This window comes from Zootoca vivipara, chromosome 6, assembly GCF_963506605.1.
Source record: "Zootoca vivipara chromosome 6, rZooViv1.1, whole genome shotgun sequence".
Lineage (NCBI taxonomy): Eukaryota > Metazoa > Chordata > Lepidosauria > Squamata > Lacertidae > Zootoca > Zootoca vivipara.
In genome coordinates, this window is record NC_083281.1 from 4,579,988 (window position 1) to 4,603,924 (window position 23,937).

The following is a 23,937-nucleotide window of genomic DNA, read 5'->3' on the forward strand; positions in this document are numbered from 1 at the left end:
TATATTATTGCCCTTCTGCAAACCTTTCTTTTTGGGGGGGGGGGGAAGCCTCCCATGCTTGCCCATTCTTCCACTTGCGTGCAGGTGCAGACATTTTTTCCCGGGTGAGGATCCACACTCAGAACATCGAGTTCTCTATTAGTACACAGGATACCACCCACCGACAGTTTTATTGGGGAATTCCATACCTGCTGTGGTTTTTACTAGGGCAACACAGCCTTTCCTCCGAAGCAACTGCATACTTTTTATCGATCTGCGAGCGAGCTTTGAAAGCTTCCCCGAAGGCTTTTTAAAGAACCAAATGGGATGCTTTTCTTTTTCTTTTCTTTTTTAAGGGTTGTAAATCACCCAGCGCTGCTCCCCTCTTGACTCTCTTTTATCCTTTCTTCCTGCTGCCTCCGAGCAAAGCAGCAAAAAAGTGCTTCATGCCCAACCACCACACACACAAAAATCCCATCACAATCAGATAGAAGGAAGCAGCAGCAGAAGAAGAAACCTCAAGCACTCACTTGTGGTGTCTTATCTGTTGTATTGAAAATCTCTTGGCTGGTTCGTATTCAAGCATTCCTGGAAAAGAAAGGGGAGGCAGAGAGAAACATTTAAGTTAGGGGTCAAATACAAGGGCAGCTGGTGAAAAAGGGGGTTCAGATTTGTTGTCCCCCACCCCCATTATTATTATTATTAATTAAATTTGTTTGCCACCCAAAACCCGTAGATCCCAGGGCGGTTCACAACATAAAACTATGGTATGAAAACACAAAACACATAATTCAGGGAGCATTTCCATGCTCTCTGCAGTGGCAAGAGAGAGGAAGGGCCCCTCCAGAGGCAGCCAACTGGACACTCTTTGGGGTGCTGCTGGATTCCAACTCCCATCTGCCCCAGCCTATGGTTAGGGACAGAGGAATCGGAAACAACTGCAGGGGCCCACGCTGGCTCCTTGCTCAGTCTGAAGTGCTCTGTAAAACTCGGAAGGGTTTTCTAGGAGACAGCGGGGCTTTGCTTCGCCGCTTTTCTAACACATATGCACCTCCATCTCCTAATAAACTGGCGCACAAAACAGAGCCATTTTTGTTTCGAGCATATTGGAGGGTGGGGAGAGAATCACAACACGGCCAGGTCTTGCCAATGTGGCGTCGGCACCTTCCCACAGGCCAATTTGGCCAGGGAGGAGCGCTTTTTGATCTTGCTCAGCCTCCACTCAACACACCTTGTAACGCTGTTGTTTGCACTGCCCAAGGGCCTTGGGGGGGGGGAGAGAGAGAGAGAGAGAGAGAGAGACGCTCTCTGTGGCTTCCTCTCTCTGGCTCCAGGCCCAAGCGATGGGAGGGCCCTGGACGGGACTGAGAGAAGCCGGCAAGGAGCCACCCCGGCACGAAATGTGGTGTCGTGTGGCGATGCCCTCCCGTTGTACAAAGCAAGCTCCTGAGACCCTGCCGGCTGCCTAAAAGTGTGTTGGGGTGCCTGAAGCGAATAAAAAAACACTCTTTTGACATCCTCCCTGCTCCGACAGGGAACCCTGCTGTCTCACTGATAATGACTGCAGGATCAGGCCAATCCTGTTCTCACTGTGGCCAGATGTCAGGGACTGGCTGGACGAGAAGAAATGGTAGAGGGGCTCCGAGCCAGGGGAGTGGTGGTGGGGGTACAGACGACAGGCCAGAGCAGTAGCATGTGGTGAAATTTCTTTGCAGAGGAACCGTCAGGGCCAGTGGGGGCGAGCTTGGGAGGGGGCAACATCACGCACATCAGCAGAACTTTCCCAGACTTTGAGATGGAGGACCAGGATGCTCTGGGAAAGTGGCAGGAGGGCTCCTGTACCTGTCAGAGCATCGTGCCTCCTTCCCTGAGCCGAGGAGAAGCTTCCTGGACTTTGGGAATGAGGCGCCAGGCTTTAATACTTTAACACCCTAATTTACAGGGAAGATTTAGGTAACTACCCTAGTGCCCTAATTCACTGACCACACACTACAGGGTCAGAGGGTGAAGGGGGGGCAGAATGGTCAGATGTCAAACAAGCAACAGGCTTGAGTGAGAGAGAGGAAGAAGAGACAGAAAGCGCTGCAGATGTGGGACAGGCTGGAGACTTTTGCATTTGGCAGAACAAAGAGCACAGGCAGCGCCACCAACAGAGTTTAAGACTGCAGGGAAAGGATGGGGAAGAGACTTAGGGGGACCCCCAGATCAGGGATCGGCAACCTAAGGCCCATGGGCCAAAAGCTGCCCCCGAACCAAGGTGCCCGCTCAGCGAGTCCCCACGTGCTGCGCCAAACCAGCGCAGCGCGAGGACTCGCTTCCGCGGTGCCAGAAATCTCGTCTGTGAATGCAGAGACCCCAGAAATTGCGTGTGCGATCTGGTCCACAGATGGATCTCCGTTGGAGTGAACCGGCCCAGGCGAGGTAACCCTGCCGATCCCTGGCCCAGATCGTCAGTTTTATCAACTGCTTTTACTGGGGGGTGTGTGTGTGTCAGTCTCGCCATAGGTTTCCCTGTTTGCATTCTGTTTCCTCGAATAAAGAATCAACTTCACTGCTTGTTCTTGGGTCTCCATGGGAAGTCTCCAAAACTGCGGGGGGGGGGGGACACCTGGCGGAAACGAATCACTGTGCTCACTAGGCCTGACACCCCTGTTTCTGCTCATAAAGAGTTGACACCAATTTGCCTGGCGGGGTTTTCTGCTTGTTCGCAGGGTCTCGCACAGAGCTGCGGCAGGAAGTCTCCTGAGTTTTTTTAACTGCCACATCGCACAGTGTCCTGGGAATTTAAAGGGTCCAAAGGGGGGGGGACGGAGTCTGTCAGGTTGAAACCCACACGCAGCTGCGAAACTCGCTGGGCGATCTTGGGCCAGTCGTTATCTCTCGGCCCTGACCCACCTCACAGGATTGTTTTGAGCATAAGGGGGGGGAGGGAACACTGAACATTTTCTTTAGCTCCTTTTTACTGCAACCATTAAAAAAAAAATCTCATAACTGCTTGTTCCACAATGCTCCATTTAGGAATGGTGATTATTATTATTAAACCAAGCAACAGAAGACAATTCTTGAGGAGGAATCGTGTGGTTCATGGCACCACCCAACGCAGAGAATTTGCAAGCTGGCCCACCCCCCAAATTGGTGGGAACTTGCTCCGGAGACACACCCAACGCTCGGGGAGCAAAGCCGTTCTTGTCTGGGCTGGCTTTTAATGGAGAGAAACCCAACTCGGTTTATGGGGCTCTTTTAAATCTATTTTGGCACGCATCATCCCGTCAGGAGCGTTGGGGGGGAGGCAGAGACACAGGCCCTTGCAAATGCATTGCGTGTGTTTCAACATGCCGTTGCAGCCCTTCAGACAAAGTCTGTAGCGGGAGAAACAGGACCAGCTGTTTGGAGAACAGTTCTGAGATGGGCCTTATGTAACGGCGCTCTGAAGAGATGCGGGAGCCTTATACCAGAGTGATAACCGTCGCAAAAAAAAAAGGAAAATCAAAATCAAAATAGCCATGCAGATGGCATTGGCTGCAACGGGGAGAGAGGTTAGTCAGGCACATGGGGAGGGGGAGAGGCAGGAGCAAAGAAAATGATTGCAAGTCTTATTTGAAGCAGGGAGATTTCTGAAACACAGAAAAATAACCCGTGCATGCAGCGCCACCTGCCGGAGCCTCTCAGAAACTGCAGCCTTCTGAAGCAGTGGTGGTGGGGAGAACCAACAGTGTATTTATAGAATCGTAGAGTCGGAAGGGACCACAAGGGTCATCTAGCCCAACCACCTGCAAAATGCAAGACTCTTTTGCCCAGTGTGGGGATCAAACCCACAACCCTGAGATTAAGAATCTTGAGCTCTGCTGGCGGAGCTGTCCCTCTGGCAGATAAATAAGAGGATGGCTAAGAGGATGCCAACCTAGCAGTTCGAAAGCATGTCAAAGTGTAAGTAGAAAAATAGGTACCGCTCCGGCGGGAAGGTAAACGGCGTTTCCGTTCACTGCTCTGGTTTGCCAGAAGCTGCTTAGTCATGCTGGCCACATGACCTGGAAGCTGTACGCCGGCTCCCTCACCCAGTAAAACGAGATGAGCGCCGCAACCCCAGAGGTGGTCACGACTGGACCTAACGGTCAGGGGTCCCTTTACCTTTCAGAGTGACGCACGAAGATTCCCTACTAGTTCCTCCTCCCCAATCAGGATGCGTGCCTATCTTTCACTTGCACTCTGAATTCTCCAATGAACAGAGCTGCTTTCCTCCTCTCTCTTTATTTAAAGCTGCCAAGCTTCTAGTGCTCGTCAAAGCTGTGAGAGAGGCCCAGGAGGCCCTTTTGCTTCTGCCAGAAGCTGATCCTCAGCCCTGCTGCCTTCCCCCCGCTCTTCTGTAAAATTTTAGAGCTGGAAAAGGATCCTGGAGGTCATCCAGGCTGACCCCGCAAGAGTCTTGCAAAGGCAGAGTCCTCAGCCACTGGTCAGCCCATGCTGGAAATCCCTCCAGTAAGAGGGTAGCTCCCCGACATCTCCTTCACTGGCCAGCTTGCGCCACCGCCGAGCCATTAGGAAGCTCAGCCAAGATCTGCTCCCCTGCTGTTTCCAGGCTTGGGGGCATAGCCCTGCTCTCAGGAGCAACAGAGAACAAAATTTTGCTTTGCATTCTGTGGGAGACCCCTTCCCCCTATATATATTTATATTTGGGGGGGGGAGAACTGTTTGGGGCAACAACTCACATAAGCAGACTGGAAAATATGTAACACCCCCCCCCCCCCCGGCAAAAAGCAGGTTCATTTCCCAAGAAGCACTGAAATACATTTCCCTTGCTAGAGAGAGTCTCTTTCGAAACCTGTTGGAAACGAATTCACTTAAAAGGCCCCCACCGTTAAATATTTACTGAGCTGTACCATAATGGCTGTTAGATAAGGAATCAAGTGTTTCAAGTGCTCTTGGAACGCTTTATCTTGCCGCAAACAAAAAGCAATAGAGCATCCTGGCTTTTTCGTTTGAAAAAAAAACCACAATAAAACAGAGGAGGCCCCCCACAGTCCCCTTGCTAACCTTGCCCGTGGATGTGGGGCAGAAAATGTTTCATTGGCTGCTTGGGTCTGCAAGAGCTGGGCTGGTTGACATTTGTTTTGCTTCTCCTGTAACTGATGTCTCGATTTTCCATTTCTATGGTTGTCCTATTAGGTTGCGAGGGAAGGGCAGAGGGGAAATTGGTGGACCGCAAGATGAGGTCCAAAGCCTAGAGTGTCAGACTACAAGGTCCCAGGAGAGTCCAGGGTTCAAATCTCCACTCAGCTGTGAAGCTCACTGGGCAACTTTGGGGGGCTAGCCAAGGCCTCTCTGCCCTAACCTACCTCGCAGGGTTGTAGTGTGGATTAAAGGAGGAAGGGGAGAACCATGCACGGCAGACAGAGCTGCTTGGGAGGATGCAAAATGCAATTAAATAAATGGGTTGCAGTACACCACACAGTCAGTTTACCTTCAGACTTTGCTAACTAGCAGCGAGGAAGCTACAGACTTAAGAGCACCTGAAAGTGACAACTATTGGGGAACATCTGGAACTGTTTAGGATTATAAGAATTTTAAGGTCTCAAATATAGAATATATATTCCATATCTGCACACATATCTAAATATATGAACCATGTGTCTGAAATAGTATGGGAGAGCAATCCTGAAGCCATTTTGACTCTCCCAATGACCTCAAATATTCCTCTGCAGTAAGGGAGGCAAATGGGGAAAGCCTTCCCATTGTCTATTTGCTTACAAATCCCGTCTTAAGGGCATATTTGTGTATGAGTAGGGTGAGGACAGATCGTGAAGCTGAGGCTCCAATACTTTGGCCACCTCATGAGAAGAGAAGACTCCCTGGAAAAGACCCTGATGTTGGGAAAGATTGAGGGCTCAAGGAGAAGGGGACAACAGAGGACGAGGTGGTTGGACAGTGTTCTCGAAGCTACGAACATGAGTTTGACCAAACTGCGGGAGGCAGTGCAAGACAGGAGTGCCTGGCGTGCTATGGTCCATGGGGTCACGAAGAGTCAGACACGACTAAACAACTAAACAACAACAACAAGGGTGAGCTTGTGACCTGGACTCGGGAATTAAAGTATTAACCATCACAAAAGAATGGCCAGGCTGCCCAGGCAATGCAACCAGTGACCATTATCAGGTATCCTGGCAGACAGAATTTCTGCTCTAGACTGCCTCCTTCTGTGATGTATAATAATAATAATAATAATAATAATAATAATAATAATAATAATAATTTATTATTTATACCCCGCCCATCTGGCTGGGTTTCCCCAGCCACTCTGGGCAGCTTACAACAGAAAAATGAAATAAAATAATTAAACATTAAAAGCCTCCCTAAACAGGGCTGCCTTCAGATGTCTTCTAAAAATCTGGTAGCTGTTTTTCTCTTTGACATCTGATGGGAGGGCGTTCCACAGGGCAGGCGCCACCACAGAGAAGGTCCTCTGCCTGGTTCCCTGCAACTTGGCTTCTCGCAATGAGGGAACCGTCAGAAGGCCCTCGGTACTGGACCTCAGTGTCTGGGCAGAACGATGGGGGTGGAGACGCTCCTTCAGGTATACTTCGCTGTCGCTACCGCCACTTGGTAGGCTCGACATTGAGCTCTAACCCGTGTCCGGTCAGCTTCAGAATGGGTTATCCGCCACCGGTGCTCTAGCTGTCTCAGCGATTGTTTCATTGCCCTCAGATCCATGGAAAACCACGGGGCTGTCCGGGCTCCATGCAATCGGAGAGGGCGCTTCGGAGCTGCTAATTTGCCCCCCCCCCCAACTGTAATTCAAGCCTTCCGTTTCCGACTGCGTATTCTAGGGTGTTATTTGGAGCTTATATTTGGTGCTTTTGTTTTTGCTATTTATTTTGCATTTTTTGTTTTGAGGCTTTTTCAGTTAATTTGTTTTTGTGACTGTGTGGATCCCAGTTCAGCTACTGATTGATTGTGTGACTGCGGAAAGGGATAAAAGCCCCACATCCAAACAATGACTATCATCAGTGTAGGTAAGAATTTTTTTAAAATTTTAATCATCTACAATACTGCTTTATTTATTTTATAGTACAGTACATTGATTATTGCTTCCATTTTATGGATCAATGATCTCGTTAGATAGTAAAATTCTTGTTAAATTGCTGTTTTAGGGGTTGCTCTGGAATGGATCAATCCGTTTTGCATTACTTTCTATGGGAAAGTGTGCTTTGGTTTTGGAAACAGATTAAGTTTGAGAACCAAGGTACCACTGCAATAATAATAGACACTCACCTCTAAGCAGATCTGAAAGCAAGGGGCCGCAATCCTCAGGAATGGTGTACTCCCCTTTCCCAATGTTTTCAAATAACTTATAAATATTATCGCCCTCGAAGGGATAAAGGCCGGTCGTAATGTTGTATCTGCAAACAGACAAAAGGCACAGGTGTGATCGGGGCGGGGGGGGGGAGGGAGGGTTGGATCTGCAAAGAGGAGGCTCAGCTTCCCGCTCTGGCTCCTTCGCACATCACAACCTTGCTTGAAGTGGCCGGGGGGGGGGTGTTGAGGAGAGGGGTAAGCCCCAACTCTCAGCTTCATCTCCTTGCCAACCCCACCAGCCCCCTTCATTTCGCTTATTCGTTTGTTGGCGGTACTTATATGTCAACCCTGTAACGCGAGAAGTTCCCTGGGTCACTTAACGATAAAAGAGGGATTTGGAAGGGAAAAAGAGAGAACAATTTAAATAAATTAAATAAAGCACAAATGCACGCGGCCGGACTCCTCCGTGTTGGGGTGCATCTCAGTCTGCAGAAGAGGGGTTTTGCAAATCAGACAATTCCTAGCAGGACTGACCATGCCTACCTTAACCGAGGAAGAACAGGAATTCATGGACAGCCCTATCACCCCAGAAGAAATAGACACAGTCCTCAAAAACCTGAAACCACACAAAGCCCCAGGTCCAGACGGCTTCACAACAGAATTCTATAAGAAATTCAAAGAACCCCTAATGCCGTACATGACACGCCTATTTAACGACATCATGAAAGGAAAATCCATCCCCCAAACCTGGACACACTCCAAAATAATCTCCATCCCAAAACCCCTGAAGGACAGCCTCAAAGCAGAATCATACCGCCCGATCTCACTAATAAACCAAGACTACAAGATATTCACATCAATCTTGGCCAACCGCCTAAAAACATTCCTATCCAAACTAATAGCCCCAGACCAGACTGGCTTCGTCCCCGGTCGCAACATTACAGACCCTATCAGGAAACTACTGAACCTGATTGAACATAGCAAGGCAACTAAACTCCCACTAACAATCATGTCACTAGACATCCTCAAAGCGTTCGACTGCTTAGAGTGGAAATACCTACTAGAAGTACTAAATAGCATGAGATTCGGCCCCAATTTCCTACAAACTCTAAAGCAAATATACTCCCAAGCCTCAGCAAAATGCAGAATCAATAACATGGACTCAAATACCATAGTAATCCAAAGAGGCACAAAGCAAGGATGCCCACTGTCACCTTTCCTCTTTATCCTGGCTCTGGAACCCCTAGCAATACGTATTCGAGCAGCCCCAGACATCAAGGGAATGGAAATAAAAGGCAGAACCTACAAACTAGGGCTATTCGCTGACGACCTAATGGTCACAACACCAGATCCCTTAAACACTGCAACTTCCCTAATCAGAGAACTCAACACTTTCGCAACAGTGTCGGGACTACGAGTAAACTTTACAAAATCAGAAGCCATGTGCTTCAACACCCCCCCACACATTCAAAGAAAACTCACCAACACCACCAAGATAAAACTCTGTCATACCAAATTTAGATATCTAGGGGTACAAATAACCAAAAACCTCAACAAATTATACCTACACAACTACAAACCCCTGTGGCAACAAATAAACAAAGACCTAAAGAGATGGAGCAGCATGAACTTCACCCTCTCAGACAAGATAGCCACGATCAAAATGATCACCCTCCCGAAACTAACCTACCTATTCCAAACCCTCCCAATCTGGATACCCCCAACCCAGCTTCAAAGATGGCAACGAAAACTACACTCCTTTATCTTCTCACACAAAAAACCAAGAGTAAGCACCAAATACCTGCACCTCCCCACCTCAGAAGGAGGTTGGGGGATCCCCAACATACAAGCATATTACAGTGCCAACCAAATACGACATATAATCCCATATATACTAGAAGATGAGACAAAACAATGGACACACCTTGAGAGGGAGACAATCGAAAATATCAGCACCACGGCATACCCACTCCTCCCAAACAAAATAAGGAAAATCCCCACAAAGCTTACCAGGTACACACAAACCATGTTCAGAGCATGGAAAACAGAAATAGGCAAACTGTGCCCAACCCCGTCCCCACTAATTCCCCTGACCTACCACCCAGTATTCCACCATGCAGCACAAAACCTCCAAATAAAAACCTGGCAAACCAAAGGCCTATATCGCCTAACCGACTTCTATAAAAACAACAAACCCCTGTCAGCACAAGAAATACAAACCAAACTAGAAGACACCCAAATACCCTGGTTGGCACAAAACCAAATCCATACACTCCTAAACAATCCAGCAATAAAATCAGCGGCAACCAGACCCCCTACAACATTTGAAAACCTCCTACTAACGACAAAGGGACACGGCAAAGGACTGGTATCCGCAATATACAAAATACTACTCAAAAGCCCCACGAACCCCCTAAACGCTATCAAACAACAATGGGAGGATGACATAGGATATGAAATAAACCCCACCCAGTGGACCAAAATGTGGTCTAAACCCCCCTTCAAATCCATATCAACAAAAAGAAAAGAACTCTCCATGAAACTAACCTACAGGTGGTACCTAACCCCAAGAAAACTAGCACTAATACACCCAGGAACCCCACCAAAATGCTGGAGAGGGTGCACCTCCACAGGAACATACCTCCACATGTGGTGGGAATGCCCCAAAATCCAATCATTCTGGACAATAACCATAAGAGAAATTTGTAAGATAACCAAGCAAGTACTAGAAATCACCCCAGAACTGGCCTTATTAAACATCTTTCAAGACAACAACGCCCACGCAGATTACAAAGAACTCATAACCCACCTATTGTCAGCAACCAGAAACATCATAACCAGACACTGGAAAGACCTGTCAGGAGCAAACATGGACCAATGGTATCAAGTAGTATGGGAAACGGCCCTACTAGAAAAACTAACCAGTAAGCTGAAACTAGCACGGGGACAAACAGAAGAAGACACATTCACCCCAGTATGGTTCCCCTTCATCACTTACACAGCCCAACAGGATAATGACAAAAATCCACCGTCAGCATTCAAATCAATATGGTTAAACTAACCAAAACACCCACCCAACCCACTCACACAAGAAACCAAAGACCACCACAGCCATCCAAAAATGAACAACCACACCCTACGCCAACCCCCATCCTCTCTCGGCAACAAAGGAGTACAAGCGAACAACAGAGAACCCGCACAAACAACGCTGACACTGAACGCCTACATATATCTAGGAAAACAGAAACATAGGCATCCCACCCCACCCACCTCTACCCCCTTCCTCCTAATGTCTCAACAAGCAAGATTGATGTATAACAATGGAAAAAAAAATATGAGACTGCATTACCTTTGTAAACCAAGAAAATCCTCAATAAAAACTTTTAAAAAAAAAAAAAAGAAGAGGGGTTTTGCACAGGGGCTAAGATAGTTAGGGACCTACAAATTCCCAGACCACTCCTGTACCTCCCTGTTACAAACACTGATAGGTCTGAGGTTGCAGCCTGTTTTACAATTTCCTTCTCCTATGCTAACTCGCTTTTGGACCTCAAGATGGAAGAAGCACGGCTGCCTTTCTCTTCTCTAGACTAGCCAGAGTAGAATGAGAAACTTTTCCGGCCATGTTATATATTCCCTACAATGCGCAACTTTAATATTTGCTTACCTGCAAGCACCCGTTGGGTTTGTGTGACTGCAAGCAAGGAAAGGCTTCACCAGCTGCTATCTCATCACCCACAAGCCCAATGTTTATCACAGAGAGAGATTTTAAAATGGCCCAGCCTACATGAGCTATTCAAGAACCGCCCTGGTGGTTATGGTCAGAGCAGGGTCTCCAAACAGGACCCTGAGGTCTGTGGAGGGGGCAAGCTGTGGTGAGTGGCAGTGTTGCATAGTGGTTAGTGTTGCACTAGGACCTGGCAGAGACCAGGGCTCAAATAATAATAATAATAATAATAATAATAATAATAATAATAACAACAACAACAATAATTATACAACTGTGTATACTTGCCCTCTCATCCGTAGATCTCAGGGCAGTTCACACCATAAAATTACAATATTAAAAAGGACAAAATACATAATAAGAATAACAGCAAACCAATAATCTGCTCCCCTCCCGTGACACATTTAAAAGGGCATTGAATGTCAATCAGCCGAAGGCCTGGTTAAAGAGGAACATTTTCGCCTGGCACCTAAAGGAATGGCAAGAGTAAATTGCTGGACTGTGCGAGATGGCAAGGATGACCTGGAAAAATAAGAAATCAGGAAGACCAAAACTTAAATGAAGATTGGGAGAAATTTACATTATATTTGAAAGACCCCTGTAAACATTTAAAACTCTTTAGCAGGTTTAAAACAACTCTTGAAAGGGAACAAAGACTTTGGATATAATGGATAACTGGAAAATCGGAGTGACGTATAGTATGAAGCAGAAAAGGTTAAACAAATAACCCTTGGAGGGGTGGAGGGATCCCTAAGGATTCGGAAGAATCTTTTTTATTTGATTTTTTTTATCTATGATTGTGACTAGAAACATTAATTTGTAAAATCCAAAAAGGAAGCAAGCAAGCAAGAAAGAAAGAAAGAAAATGAAGGCGCCAGGGGAACTGCTACAGAAAAGGCGCTGCCACCCTCTAGAGCAGGCATCCCCAAACTTCGGCCCTCCAGATGTTTTGGACTACAATTCCCATCTTCCCCAACCACTGGTCCTGTTAGCTAGGGATCATGGGAGTTGTAGGCCAAAACATCTGGAGGGCCACAGTTTGGGGATGCCTGCTCTAGAGGAAGCACACAAAGAAGGGCCTCCGGTGATGATTTGAGGGTCCAGGTCAGTTCATATGGGGAAGAGGCGGTCCTGGAGGTATTGCGGTCCTGAGCCATTTACAAAACATGGCAGTAATCTAACCTAAAAAAGGTAAAGGGACCCCTGACCATTAGGTCCAGTTGCGGACAACTCTGGGGTTGTGGCGCTCATCTCGCTTTACTGGCCGAGGGAGCCGGTGTACAGCTTCCGGGTCATGTGGCCAGCATGTCTAAACCGCTTCTGGCGAACCAGAGCAGCACACGGAAACGCCGTTTACCTTTCCGCTTGGAGCGGTACCTATTTATCTACTTGCACTTTGACGTGCTTCCGAACTGCTAGGTTGGCAGGAGCAGGGACCGAGCAACGGGAGCTCACCCCGTCACGGGGATTTGAACCGCCGACCTTCAGATCGGCAAGCCCTAGGCCCACAGCGCCACCTGCATCCCTAATCTAACCTTTTTGACTACCCCCACTTTTGACTACAAAACTCATCAGGCGGCCTTGGGGAGGGTCTCTCTCAGCCTAACCTACCTTAAAGGGGCGTTGTGGAGATTAACAGAGGACGGGGAGAACCCATAAACACAAGGAGGTGAGCTCCTTGAAGGAGAAAAGGGTGGGATAGGAATGCAACAAATAAATAAGATGGTACCCCTCGTCCCTTTCTGAATTCATGGGTGGGGAAGGCTGGCTTAGAAAGCTGGAGAAGGAGGGGGAAGCTGTGGCCGTGCATTCCCAATGAGTGCTGGGGCACAGTATGGAATTAAAAGCCCGGAGCTCATCTGAGAAAGAGGGTCCAAGGCAGTGGGGTGGGGGGCTCGGCAGCTGCCCAGGAATGCTGCCTGCAGAGGCCAAGGCTGCCCTGAATTTGTGAGTGTTGCTTGACGGTTTTGTGCTTACAGCGTGACGCCTGCCGACCAGATGTCCACTTTGAACCCGGAGAAGGTGTCCAGGCCGTTGGCGATTTCCGGGGGCTGAAAAGCCGGCGACCCCTGGCTCGTTCGGCACATGTCGTCCTCTGCAAATGGGTGCAACGCCTGCGGGAGGGAAATAAGCAAGAGAGGCGTGGGGGGAGAGGGAGAGGAAGGGGAGGCGACGGGTGAATCCCAGGTCGAAAGCACTTCAGATGGAAAACAAAGAATCCCACTTATCAGCTCGCACATTCTGAAGAAACAGAGGAACGCCCTCCAGTCTCCCATGGACCAAACCCAAGGTGGGTCCTGGGGTTTTGGAAGCAGGGCACTTCTGAGCATTGAAAATTAGTACCGGTAGGGGACGCAAGCAGCTGTTCCCGTGTTATTTAATGGGAGATCCTGAAGGCACAACAGCTCCTAGCACAGTCCCATCAATTGGCTGTGAGCCACACGTCACAATAGAGCGTGGAATAAATGAGAGATGGACTCCCATCGGACGACTTGAGAGCCGTGAGGAGGCGTCTCTGAAGGCTGCACCTATGATGCAAACCACATCTGGAATACCGTGCCACCTCCAGGATAACGTGGAGTTGGGAAAGTTTTCAGAAAGGGGCAACCAAACGGCGGTGGGGGGGAGGGCTCCCTTATTAGGAAAGGCTGCAGGGTTTGGAACTTTTCAGTTTAGAGAAAAGGCGAGGAGGTTACAGCATGATAAAGGTAAAGATAAAGGGACCCCTGACCATTAGGTCCAGTCCTGACCGACTCTGGGGTTGTGGCGCTCATCTCCCTTTATTGGACAAGGGAGCCAGTGTACAGCTTCCAGGTCATGTGGCCAGCATGACTAAGCCACTTCTGGCGAACCAGACCAGCACACGGAAACGCCGTTTACCTTCCCGTCGGAGCGGTACCTATTTATCTACTTGCACTTTGACGTGCTTACGAACTGCTAGGTTGGCAGGAGCAGGGACCGAGCAACAGGAGCTCACCCCGTCACAGGCATTCAAACCACAGACCTTCTGATCGGCAATCCCTAGGCCCTGTGGTTTAACCCATAGTGCCACCCGCGTCCCTGCGGCATGATAGAAGTGTTTAAAATTATGCCTGGGATTGAGAAACTGGGCAGAAACTAGGGTGGTGTTAGTGGTTTCCAGTAAAAAAAAATCCTGTTTTATGAGCTGCTTGGCAGTGGAACAAACTCCCACGAGAGGTGGTGGACTCTCCTCCCTTGGAGGTTTCTAGGCAGAGGTTGGGTGGCCATCTGTCATGGATGCTTTAGTTGAGATTCCTACATTGCAGGGGGTTGGATGGATGACCCTTGGGGTCCCTTCCAACTCTAAGATTCTGGTTTTTTCCCTGCCTTACACACGCCATAGGAATGTATTTTGCTTTGTGCCCAGCGACAGGTTCCCATCATTTGTTGTTTGGACTGTTCCATGTCATTCTTAATAAATGCTTTTGTTTAAAAAATGCTTTCAAGCTGATGCGAAGTGAAGCAAACAGGCTTCGCTCACGGCTGTGCCCCAACGAGTGGCATTTGTGGTGCCACTGAACAGGGAGGTGGCATGAAACTGCCATAACCTGCAGCTAACAAATGAGTTTGATCCAATCCCCTTTCAAAGGCTTGGATAGCTCAGTCGGACAGCTGGGATAGCTCATTTGGTAGAGGACAGGACTCTTAAGTCTCAGGGTTGTGGGTTCGAGTCCCACATTGGGCGAAAAGATTCCTGGGTTGGATTGGATGACCCTTGTGCTTCCTTCCAACTCTACAATTCTATTAACTTAGCAGCTGTCACCTCTACAGTCACAAACATGTATAGGGGCCCTTGAGAGATAGGCCTTACCTCTTATATACCCCAAAGCTCACTGTACTCTGTAGATTTTCTTCTTTAGGTTCTAAAAATACCAGAGGCCTGCTCCATAGTAACCAGGGAACAGGACCTTTTGAGTGTGGCTGCCCCTCTTCCGTGGGTCAACCACTATCCACACTTCTGGAAAAGCTTCATGAAACAATGACATCTTCATTCAGTTAACAAAGACATTGTTGTTTCAAGAAGCTCTTCCAGCCAGATGAGAAGTTCTATTGCCTCGGACATTCCTTCTGTATTGCTTCCAAAAAAATCTCTCTTTTGTTATTTGTGTTACTTTCTTTTTAGTGGTTTATGTCCTATGCTTGTAAACTGCCTTGGTGCATATCAAGAGGGATACATGCATAAGTATGGGAGCTCAAAAACGTACCTCTGCCACGCCCAGATCCGAAATCTTCAGCGTCCCATTGGTCGTGAGCAGGAGGTTTCCTGGTTTGATATCCTTGTGGACAATCCCTTGGCTGTGCAGGTATTCTAAGCCGTCGATAAGCTGGCAGAAGTACCTGCGTGTGAAGAGGGGAGGCGGAGAGGGAAAAACCTGGATTTAAAAAGGACGCAAAAACAAATTCATTGAGATTCAAGTAATCATACTGCTCTATTCTGCCTTGGTCAGGCAACACCTGGAGTCCTGCATCCAGTTCTGGGCACCACAATTTAAGAAAGATATGTGCAAGCTGGAAGGTGTGCAGAGGAGGGCAACCAAGATGATCAAGGGTCTGGAAATCAAGCCTGATGAGAAGCGGTTGAAGGAGCTAGGTTTATCCTGGAAAAGAGGAAATTTGATTGCCATCTTCAAATATCTCAAGGACTGTCACACGGAAGAGGGAACAGGCTTGTTTTCTCCTACTCCGGAGGGTATAACCCGAACCAATGGCTTCAAGTTACAAGAAAGAGGATTCTGACTAAACATCAGGAAGAACTTTCTGAGGATAAGAGCTGTTTGACAGTGGAACAGCCTCCCTCGGAAGGTGGCGGACTCTTTCTTCCTTGGAGGTTTTTAAGCAGAGGTTGGAATGTAGTTAAAGATTCCTTTAAACATGGACATCAAAGAGAAGGAATCTCATTAGCGGCTGGAAACTTGTCAAGAAACTTCTGAGTTATGACGCAGTTATAATTTAGATTCCGCCATATTGGAGACAAAGCCAGCTACGATATTAGTCAAAGGGGAAGAGAGCCATAAATAAGACATTAGATGTGTGTTTATAGTTCTGACCTTGCAAAATCTCCCCTGAAAAGGCTATATTGAGTAGCGATCTGGAGAAATCATCACAGAGGCTTAAAGATTTCATTTAGGGGGACTGCTTGAAGATGGCAGCTGCTGGCTGTAAGGATTTTTGGATTTCTGGACGAACTTGGCAAGATACCAGCGTGCGAAGAGACAGTGCTAATTTACAGAGGAATCATAGGCATAAATTCACACAGAAACATATACGGTTTGGTCAAACTTGCTTGCTCGAATAACTCAGTGGCTTGAAAGAAGATAGGATTTTAATATATTATTGGATAAGATCTGGACTATATTGATTAGAAATGCAGTGACTATAAGAGGACTAGGCTTTCTGAATCTGATGCATGGGAAGTCAAATTTAAATTTGTATAGTTTGGCAGAAGATTTGGATTAATTGTTTAATTGATATTTGTATAATTTGAAAATGGATTAGATATTTAAATTGGAAAATCTAATAAAAATGTTTATTTAAAAAAAGAAGGATGCCAACGCCTTCCTTGTGTGTATGGTGTGTGCACGTGTTTGGCGACAAAAGGCATCTGCGCTTGCTCCAAAACATCAGTAGCATAATGATTCTGTGGCAACAGGAGCCCCGGAGAAGGGGAGACAAAAGGTTTTCAGGAGTCAATGTAAACAGGAGTGAGGATGCCAAGGTGATCTTGCAATAATATCAGGAGGAGAGAGCAAGGGAAAACACAAACCCTTGGCCCAGTAGACATCTATTGACACCTTTGGTCTTAATAATAATAATAAATAAATTATTATTTATACCCCGCCCATCTGGCCAGTCCTCCCCAGCCACTCTGGGTGGCTTCCAACAGGATATTAAAAACATAGTAAAATATCAAACATTAAAAGCTTCCCCAAACAGGGCTGCCTTCAGATGTCTTCTAAATGTCAGGTAGTTGTTTATTTCCTTGACATCTGATCGGAAAGCATTCCAAAGGGCAGGCGCCACCACTGAGAAGGCCCTCTGAGTTGGCCTCAGTGTGCGGGCTGAACAATGGGGGTGGAGACGCCCCTTCAGGTCTACAAAATTATTATTATTATTATTATTATTATTATTATTATTATTATTATTATTATTATTCAGTTTCCACTAGCACCAAAGCCAGGACTGCTCAGACAGGGCAGGCACATGAAATGGCACCCGCCTTGCTTAACTTACCCATGCGCTTGAAAGACGGGAAACTTTTTGTCAGGGACGCTGTCCAACATCTCCTGCATCCCACACACGCAGTATTCCATCACCATATACGTGAGAGGATGAGTTAAGGAAGCAGCAGCCAGGCAGGGTTAGAAAAAAAAATCAGATATATAAGCTGATCGTCAAATGGCGCCTGAAACCTAGGTCGACGAAACACCTAGTCGCCATTCTCCCTCCCCCACCTCCCAGGAATGAAATTTATTATTGTTATTGTCAGGGGGCCTCCCTACAGGGAGCCTCCCCCCCCCCCATCATCCTGACCAGCACTTCGCCCAGTGAAAGTGGCAATAACGGGTCAGGGGGAGGAAATGAGGATGGGAGCGGAGTGGAGGAGGCACGGCTCAGCCATCTATCAGAGCCCCTGCACCACTCCAGCCAACAAGTAGGAGAGGGAGCACAGCCGCTTCCGGTGCCCAAATTGAGGCACGCGCCCAAACGCAAGGTTAGAGGGAGGCGTTTCGGGGTGCCCAAGCTTTTATGCTGGCCCCAGAGCAGAAGGGCGCCATTGCTGGATTCTGCGAGTGACTAGGCGGTCATGTTTTCTGCTATCTCTGCACTGTAAATAGTATGCACAATAAACCATTAAAGACAGAACGGACTGGAGCGTCTTTACTTGGGAGCAGCCGCAACAATCCCCTGAAGAAGTGTGCATGCACACGAAAGCTCATACCAAAATAAAAACTTAGTTGGTCTTTAAGGTGCTACTGAAGGAATTTTTTTATTTTAATCCCCTGACAGTTATTATTGTTCATTTCACTTCTATACCACTTCGTATTTTAAAAGGAGGGGGAATCTCAAAGTGGTTTATGACGCATTAAAACATTAAAAAAAATAATCCCGAACAATAGAAATTCAAACTTCAAAGAAAATATTTCAGATCCTTCTCTAACGGACATGTTGCTTCCCCCCCCTATTTATCTGCCTACATAATTTATAGATCTGCCCCATAGCAGACGTGCTCTAGGAAGCCAGTGGGGTACAGTGGTTAGAGTGTCAAACGAGGACCTGGGAGATCAGGGTTTGAATCCCCACTCTGTCATGAAGCTCATGGGCTGACCTTGGAGTCAATCACAGCCTCTTAAACAGTGATGGCCAAACTTGGCCCTCCAGTTTTTTGGAGATTACAACTCTCATCATCCCTAGCTAACAGGACCAGTGGTCAGGGATGATGGGAATTGTAGTCCCAAAACAGCTGGAGGGCCAAGTCTGGCCAGGCCTGCTCTTAACCTACCTCGCAGGTTCGTTGTAGGGAGCGTGAACCATGTACTCCTTGGAGAAAAAAGGTGGGAGATAAAGGCAAGGAATAAGCTCTTTTGCTTTCCTGCTTATGAAAGCTGGTGGGGCTAGCCAGACGGAGATGTCACTTGCCAACCTGGCACCCAGAAATCTCTACGTGGTCACAATTGGACCCATGCCAGCCGCAAAATGCGCCTGGTGAATTTCGAACAGTGTAGCCAGGCCAAGGATTTAACAGAGGGATCAGCAGGGGGGTAAGGCCAGGGCTATTGGTCTACCTTGCTCTGATGGGCAGGAGTTTTAGGTAGCGAAATGTGTCTCCCGTCAACTGCCACCTGATTCTTTTAACTGAAGATGACAAAGACTGAACCCGAGATCTTCTGCACACCATGAAACGGGCGAATTCACTCCTTGGGTACCAAGGAGCGAAGAGGCTTAGATTAATCCACGAGGCTCGCGAGAGAGGGGAAACAGACAAAGCCTGAAGCCGTACACGCCCCGGAGAAAGGATATATCTTCTGCTTCTCTTCGTTGTACAAGACGTCAACCAGCTGGATGACGTTCTTGTGCCGCAGCCGCCGTAGGAGCTGGATTTCCCTGGAAGGAAAGAGAAAGAGGAAAATCTATACATGCAGGTGACCAAAGCAACCTCCTCTTTGCAGAGGGAGTCAAGGGAGGACGCTCCCTTCACTCTAAGAATGAATTCTGTTCCTGTTGCTGCATGGGCAGAGAATGGAGGCTCAGAGGCTGTTCCTTGTTGCAGGCATTGCCGCAGGTTGCTCTCTGAACCCACCCACCTCTAAGAACATCAGAAGAGCCAGCATTCTGTTCTCACAGTGGCCAACCAGATGAGTGTATTATTCTATATCCCAACGGGAAACCTACAAGCAGGATTCGAGCACAAGGGCACTCTCCCCCCCTGTGATTTCCGGCAACTGGAATTCAGAAGCAGAGCACAGCCATCCTGCCTGGTAGTACGGTAGCCATTGATAGTCCTCTACTCCTCCACATAGCACTCAGCACTTGTGGGTCCATGCGTTTGGGGGATAAAGCACACATATGCAACCTAAGGACAGCAGAAGAGCCTGCCAGATCAGGCATGTACAACTCCTGAGAGACTGTGATCTACTCCCAATATAAAAAAAACTGGCAGTGATCTACTCATTGTCATTGGAGGGAGGAGGAGCGTGCGTGGGGTGGGTGGATTGCCCAGAGTTGCTGAGCTTTTATTTTTTGCAGAGGAGTGTCCAGAGTTGTTGAGCCCAGAGTTGTTGAGCTTTTTTGGGAGTAGGATTGCCCAGAGTTCTTCAGCTTTTATTTGTGTTAACTTTCGGTAAAATTTAATCCCACGATCTAATCCTGCATCCTGTTCTCACAGTGGTTAGCCAACGTAAGAGCAACACTCTCTCTTCCTGAGATTTCCAGCAACCAAAATTCGGGAGGATTGTTGCCTCCAACTGTGGAGACCAGAGAACAGCCATCCCAGCTAGTAGCCACCAATAGCTCTCTCCTCTTTTAAAGCCGTTCTGGTCAGCCCTCTCCCCTCAGGCCACCACCACCACCACCCCGAGCTGCTCAAGGCAGGGGAACTACCAAGAAGGCACCCTCTGCTGATCTTAACTCACAAGTGGATCTGTAGGGAAGGCTACCTGTCAGCTATTGGGGGACCGGGTCTTTGAAGGCTTTAAACACGAACGTGAGCACCTTGAATCAGGCCCGGAAATGAACCGGCAACCTAGATATGGTACCCTATGGCTAAGTGATGTGGGAAGAGAGCCCTGTAGCAGTTGGCGGCAGAGGGAGCTGGTGGCGTATTTGACTTCTTCCAGAGGATACAACCAGAGGCACCTTGGAATACGGACACTTCAGCAGCAGAGTGGGGGGGAAAGAGTATAAAGCACGGGTCGGCAAACTAAGGCCCACAGGCCAGATCATACCCAATTGTCTTCTAAATCCGGCCCATGGACAGTCTGGGAATCGTTGTGTGGGTCGCCAGCACATGCGTTCTTTCCCTCTCTCTCACATGATGATGATGGCGCCGGCGGCGCCTCCTCCCTCCCTCCTCCTGGCTTCTCCCTGCCCTGCCTAAAGGAGGAAGGGGGCTGGGCTTTGTCGGTGCCAGCCCCTCTCCGGAGCCCTTTCACGTGCCGCTCATTTTCCCTCTGCCGCTGCCCCCAGCCCCTGCCACTCACAAGACACAAGAGCCGCGGTTGGCTGAGCGCCCCTCTCGAGCAGCCGCCATTTAAAGCAGCCCCTCTCCAGAGCCCTTTCGCGTGCCGCTCAACATCCCTCATTCACACACCCCCAAAAAATATAGACCAGCCCCCCACAAGGTCTGAGGGACAGTGAACCGGCCCCCTGCTGAAAAAGTTTGAGGACCCCTGGTATAAGGCAAGGAACAGGACAACAGGTTTAAAAGCTCACTTGGGCAGGAGGTTCACTGGATGAGCTGCTGGCAGTCTTCAGTGTTTGAAACTCAGTAATGTAAGATTGAGCTGGGAAAGATAATCCCCTGCCTGACGGCCAGACAATACTGAGCTAGACAATACTGAGCTATACGGATGGGACCGTTGACTTGACTCGGTATGAAGCAGGTCCCTATGCCACAAGCTTTATTGCTTGCAAGTCCTTCTCCGCGGCCTCGAGCTTCCCCTTCTTTGCAGGAACGGCATGTTGGGAGAATCCTGGCTGGCACTGTCTTGTTGCGAGGGCTTGCGCAAAGTGTTTTGCAAAGCAGCTGCAAGGCTAAACTAGGGACGCAAAGGGGCGCTTTGATTTCTAGAGAAACCGCCCCCTCCCTCCCTCCCACCCTGCGCCTGGCCTTCCTCTGCGGTTCAGGCTGCCCGTTCTTGGCAACCTCTGTTGCTTCATTCTCACACCCAAAAGCTCGAAAACAGGAAGAGCGACTCAGCTCTGTGTCAAGCTTTGGGGAAAGGGAACAGCTGATTGGCAGCAGAAAGGGAGAGAGAGAAAGGCGGCTCGTGAGGAGGCCCCGTCTGCAAAGCAGAGGATGCCGCACTTGTACAAGGGGACAGACTGTTCCTTCCTGCAGTTTTGGGCCATGTCTGCCCACCCCCCACCCTTCGGAGCAAGGCCCTGTGCGCTTCCTGGCTCACTCCCAAGGTAGATGTTGTGGACAGCTGCAGTATTCTGACAGTGCAAAGTGCAGGACACCCTATAAAGGAAGCTGTAGCCGGTCACTGCTGCTATCTCTGTGTGGCTGCAGCTTGGACAGACACCTTGGGTTGAGCTGCTAGCCCAGGGGTAGGCAACCTAAGGCCTGCTGCAGGAGAAAAGCGCATCAAGGGTGCCCGGGACAAGGTAACTATTGCAAGCAAGCCAAGCCACACACACAAACACACCAGGAGAAAACACACACACAGAGTCTGGCCTGCATCCCTTTCGGGAAGGGCTGTAGCTCAGTGGCAAAGCATCTAGAAAGTCCCAAGAGTTCAACTTCCAGGTAGGAATGTGCTCCTGCCTGAAACCATGAAGAGCCGTTGCTGGACCAGTATTCTTCAACCTTGGGTCCCCCCCCGATGTGGATGGACTGCAGCTCCCATCATCCCTGACCATTGGGCTAAGCTGGCAGTGGATGATGGGCATGGTAGTCTACCCGCATCTGGGGATCCAAGGTTGGAGAACATCGGCGTAGACCAGGCTTCCTCAAACTCAGCCCTCCAGATGTTTTTGGCCTGCAACTCCCACAATCCCTAGCTGGCAGGACCAGTGGTCAGGGATGATGGGAACTGTAGTCTCAAAACATCTGGAGGGCCAAGTTTGAGGAATCCTGGTGTAGACAATATGGACCCCCAATGATCCGACTTGGTTGAAGGCAGCTTCCCATGTTCCTTCGCATGCAGCAGTCAAATTCCCACAAGTGAGTGAAAACTCACCTCTCAGTTCACCAAAATGTGCCCAAATCATTTCTGGGAGTGAGGAAGAGAGAAAAGACCAGTATCACGTACCGGGGATGTGGGGTGGGGGGGAGAGAAGCTTATGTTTGCAAGCCCCTCTACAATCTAAGGCACAGCTGAGGAAATTTTCTTGGCCCTGGGGGCCACAATTCTCTGCTGAGCCATCTCCAGGGGCCGCATTCCCGCAGGGCCAGAGGCAAAAATTGGACACAGTAACACATGTAAATGTTATCCATCTACAGTAGGCTACCTTTCTACTCGTGGCCCCTTTTTTGCATCCTCCATCCAGCCAAAAGAGGGGCATCCGAGTTCGAAGGCATGTGCCATCTGGACAAAAAAACCCCAAGGAGGTTGCAAAGCAGAGGCCAGTGAGGGGCGTGGCCTGGGGAGCGTTCCAAGGGCCAGACAGAAAGGCCTGGAGGGCCACAGTTTTTGCTCTTGGGCATACAAGTTCCCCCATACAGAGCCTAGAGGTTTCAGGGTACTTAGACTCATAGAGCAGAATCATAAAATTGCAGAGTTGGAAGGAACCCTGAGGGCCATCTAGCCCAACCCCCTGAGACTCAGGGATCTCAACGAAAGCATCCATGACAGATGGCAATCCGATACTTCCAGGCCGCAGAGGGGCAACATGTTGGGCAAAGGTTTCAAAGGATTTGGAACTCTCCCAGGTCCTACCACTATACCACCCTGCTTTCCCAGAGTAGAGTTGTACCTTGAAAGTCAAATGCCTCGCAAGACAAATGTTTTGGCTCCCAAACGCCACAAATCCGGAAGTAATTGTTTCAGTTTGCGATCGTTCTTTGCAACCCGAACATCCATTGCAGCTTCCGATTGTCTGCAGGAGCTTCCTGCAGCCAATCAGAAGCCATGCCTTGGTTCCCGAACGTTTTGGAAGTCGAATGGACTTCCGGAATGGATTCTGCTGAACTTCCAAGGTACGACTGTACTTCTTTGATGGGGCAGCTCTATAAATTAAGTAGGTAAATGAATAAATAGGCGGAAAGCCAATTGTCTGAAATATTTTCCTTGAAGCTTGAATTTGTTTTTTTCTGGATCGTTTTATTTGATGCTTGAATATGTTGCAAACCACTCTGAGATTCCCCTCCCCTTTAAAATAAAAAGTGGTATAGAAATAAAATTAACAACAACAATAATAATAATCTCATTCAAAGAAAGGCGCCTAAACATTCTGTTGTGACGACTGTAACCCAGGCTTGAGGGGCTATTTGGCAATTAGCCTTATATATATATTGGAGTTTCTAACACTGGCTTTGTAACCCAGGGAGAAGAATCCACTGCATTCAAAAATCACATCCCTGCTGAAACATCTGTAGAGCCCCAGGTGGGTTAAGGCTGGGCCGAGGCTTCCCCACAGACTGTCTACCTCCCAAACACTTTCCTTAGGACTTCTTCTCTGGGCCCGCCTTCAAAGCTCCGGCCAGCATTGCCCTAGCAACGAGTTCTTTAATAGGACAAGAAGTCCGCCACGCAGCCGAC

The 23,937-nt window shown here is 48.5% G+C and overlaps 1 protein-coding gene across 2 annotated transcripts in view; it reads right to left on the minus strand.

The window, feature by feature from the left end:
* STK11 (serine/threonine kinase 11) overlaps positions 1-23,937 on the minus strand; it is a 67,088-nt gene that overhangs the window by 27,659 nt on the left and 15,492 nt on the right. For both annotated transcript variants that reach the window (XM_035118028.2, XM_060275327.1), the window contains exons 2-7: positions 19,034-19,117; positions 17,246-17,335; positions 15,220-15,352; positions 12,971-13,107; positions 7,246-7,373; positions 510-567 (exon numbers count right to left, since the gene is read on the minus strand). In XM_035118028.2, coding sequence (XP_034973919.1) covers positions 510-567; positions 7,246-7,373; positions 12,971-13,107; positions 15,220-15,352; positions 17,246-17,335; positions 19,034-19,117 — 630 coding nt within the window. The remainder of the gene's footprint in view (positions 1-509; positions 568-7,245; positions 7,374-12,970; positions 13,108-15,219; positions 15,353-17,245; positions 17,336-19,033; positions 19,118-23,937) is intronic.